Below are 3,046 nucleotides of genomic sequence, written 5' to 3'. Positions count from 1 at the left end.
TTTCCTTTTCCTACGAATTAGCTTTAGTATGGCTTACAGATTTACTGCTAGTGCTCTGCTAGGCAGGTTCTGTTCGAGGGCCAAGTTACCTTTGGTGTTTCATGTGGTAGAATCAGTCCAAGATATTCTTCTTTGGACATATTATTTTAATTGTAACATTGATGAAATTATGATGATAATGTTATCCTGTTATCACTCATAAGGGACATAGGGCTCTCAGAAGAGACTTCCATTGTTTGAGGTCCAGCTCAGCCTCCTTCAGCTCCGCCCAGCCCTTTTTCCACTTTGCTTCTCCAAGTGGTACATGGGCAACCTTGGCCTCTTTTACCGGGACTTTTCCAGGTCAGCCCTTGCTTGGATAGGTGGTTGTTGAAAAAATAAATTATGTTTTAATTTAATCCCGGCTATCAAAATTGTTGCCAGCTTATTTTGACCGGAGTTTTCTCCGCTCTACACTGGCTCGGGCTGTGTCATAATCTGCTAGGTTTTTTTTTAGTTTGAATAGGTAGATGTGGTGGAGCACACTTACCTATAAAAAACCTATTTATTCTTGCTTTAAAGAGACCTGAACTGTACTCATGCAGAGCATCCCACTCCTTGGCGGTTCGCAAAAGATGGATGGTTGCTATATAGGTAACAGTCACAGATAGTGATCGGTTTCTGGAGTAGTGCGCCACATTTTGCCGGCCGGTGAATGTGTTAAAACTATACCATAAAAAATCATTATCATTCATTTGTCTGTTAACAGCACTTTAGATTGTGTTTCAGCACTTCATAAGAATCAAAAGCACAAATGAAACTAAATACTTATTCTGATTGGAGAATAATTTAGATTCAAATATATAAGCCAAGACAGATGGACAAATAGTTTATACTAGAAAAACTAAATACAGTTGGAATAGTCACTTCAATATATTTGCCAGTGCCTGTTAAGAATGTGAAGTGAATTACCAAGCCGAATGTAAAGGCATAATTCAAAATACAAAAACAGAAAATAAAGAAAGGTAATCTTTACATTTTAAGTTGGATGCCCACTCAGTTAAAAAAGTGTTCTGAAGAACTAAAGCAATTTGTCTACATTTTGAGGTTAACTTCTACTATGACAGGTCAACAAGAAAACACAACACTATTTTTTTGGGATTTTTATTTACCTTACAGCCTAACCGTCACATCACTTCTTGGCGGCAGCACCGACCTTGGATTTCTTGGTACCACGCACCTTCTTCATCCTGTTCTTGCGTTCCTTGCGCTGCTTGCGAGTGGGCCTCTTCTTCTCGTACAGGCCGTGGCGCGCTAGCCTGTGCTTGGGTTCGAATTTCTTGGCCAAGTCCAGTGTGTCGTAGATCAGCGCGAAACCAGTGGATTTGCCACCGCCAAAGTTCGTCTTGAAACCAAACACGAACACGACATCGGGCGTCACCTTGTACATTTTGGCGAGTTTCTCACGGATCTCGGTCTTGCTGACCGTAGGCTTGCCAGGGTGCAGCACATCGCAGACCATCTGCTTCCGCGCCAACAACCTGCAAAATCACAAACGTTGTCAGACATAACCTGTCATGGCGAGGCAATGAATTTTCACCTCGTTTAACTCACTGTTTCCGATAGATTTCAATGTTTTGCAGTTTTACCTGTTGGTCATGAACTTGCGGGTGCGAATTGTCGCGGTTCCTTCACTCATTTTGCCTTATTTTAGATATTTCGGCGTTAAAGACGCACGTGTCTCCAACAACTTTGAGGAGAAAAAGAGCTGGACAGGGTTGCCATGCGTTTACGTCAAAATTACCTTGACTTTTGACCGAATAAAAATAAATCGTGGTTTTAAGCAATTTAATACTTTGGAAAGATTTTCAGAAACATGTCAGTGCACTTTTTCAACTATATATAAATTAATGCTTCACAAGTATATTCAAAGATGCATTAAGCTAGGAACATACTATGTTCCTAGCTTGATGAATATAATTTCTGTAAAATATGCGATTTCATAACTTTGTTAATCTGGCAACACTGATTATAATGGGTGCGTTCAGCTTTAACTGCGTTCACATTCACATAAAAAATCATTGTCTATAATAGTTAAATCCGATTTTCAGATTCGTTATTAAATTATTTTCTATTCTATTTATTTGCTTAATAACCGAAAATAAAGTGATGCACAAATCACTATAAGAAACCACAAGGGGTTATGAAACCACAACCGGTCTTTGCTGATTACTGAACTGAACTGAACTGTCAATCAGTCTGTTATCGACGTCAGTGTCACTCAGGGAGAATAGAGGTATAAAGGAGGAACATCTGTCGAAGTACATACAACAATCGCAAAAATGACCGGCTGAGGCCTTGTAATTGCAGTTACAAATCTCTCCGCTTGGAGCGCATGTCTCGCTCAATGATCATGGCCTATCCCACAAAACTTTACAAGTGTACAATTCGACAAAATTGTAGCATTGTACACAACTATTACAAAAAAGTATTCGTTACAAGTTTGAAGTATACAAATAATTTACTTATGTGGAAGCATATCACAAAAAATAAGGTATGTCATGACAACTACAAAATTCTCAAATTGTAGATGTGTAAATATACAAATAAAAATTTGTAAAGTAAGTTACAATTTTAATATGTATGTTACAATTTTAATGAATAAAGAATTTTAATAAAATTTTAATTGAATACATAGTATCAATTTATTTAGCTTCTATGATTTTGAAGGTAGTTTCACTCCGTTTAATAAGGAATTACGCTTATTGTCTAGTGATATCTATTGCACTTATATCTAAACATCAAGTGTCTGATTAAAATGGACTTCCAAAAAACCGGCCAAGAGCGTGTCGGGCCACGCTCAGTGTAGGGTTCCGTAGTTTTCCGTATTTTTATCAAAAACTACTGAACCCATCAAGTTCAAAACAATTTTCCTAGAAAGTTTTTATAAAGATCTACTATTGTGATTTTTTTCATATTTTTTGAACATAGGGTTCAAAAGTTAGAGGGAGGGGGGGACGCACTTTTTTTCCTTTAGAAGCGATTATTTCCGAAAATATTGATATTA

At 37.6% G+C, this 3,046-nt stretch overlaps 1 protein-coding gene across 1 annotated transcript; it reads right to left on the bottom strand.

Annotated features, from left to right (window-relative positions):
• Nucleotides 1-1,107: 1,107 nt before the first annotated feature.
• Nucleotides 1,108-1,789, bottom strand: LOC125233350 (40S ribosomal protein S24). The gene is made up of 2 exons (XM_048139335.1): nt 1,629-1,789; nt 1,108-1,520 (listed from the first exon to the last, which is right to left on the bottom strand). Exons 1-2 carry the CDS (start codon nt 1,676-1,678, stop codon nt 1,172-1,174), a joined length of 399 nt encoding a protein of 132 aa, XP_047995292.1. The 5' UTR covers nt 1,679-1,789; the 3' UTR covers nt 1,108-1,171.
• Between the last annotated feature and the right edge of the window lie 1,257 nt (nt 1,790-3,046).

The sequence above is a fragment of the Leguminivora glycinivorella genome, chromosome 14 (assembly GCF_023078275.1).
Source record: "Leguminivora glycinivorella isolate SPB_JAAS2020 chromosome 14, LegGlyc_1.1, whole genome shotgun sequence".
NCBI classification, from domain to species: domain Eukaryota; kingdom Metazoa; phylum Arthropoda; class Insecta; order Lepidoptera; family Tortricidae; genus Leguminivora; species Leguminivora glycinivorella.
This window is presented reverse-complemented; position numbering and strand designations above follow the sequence as displayed.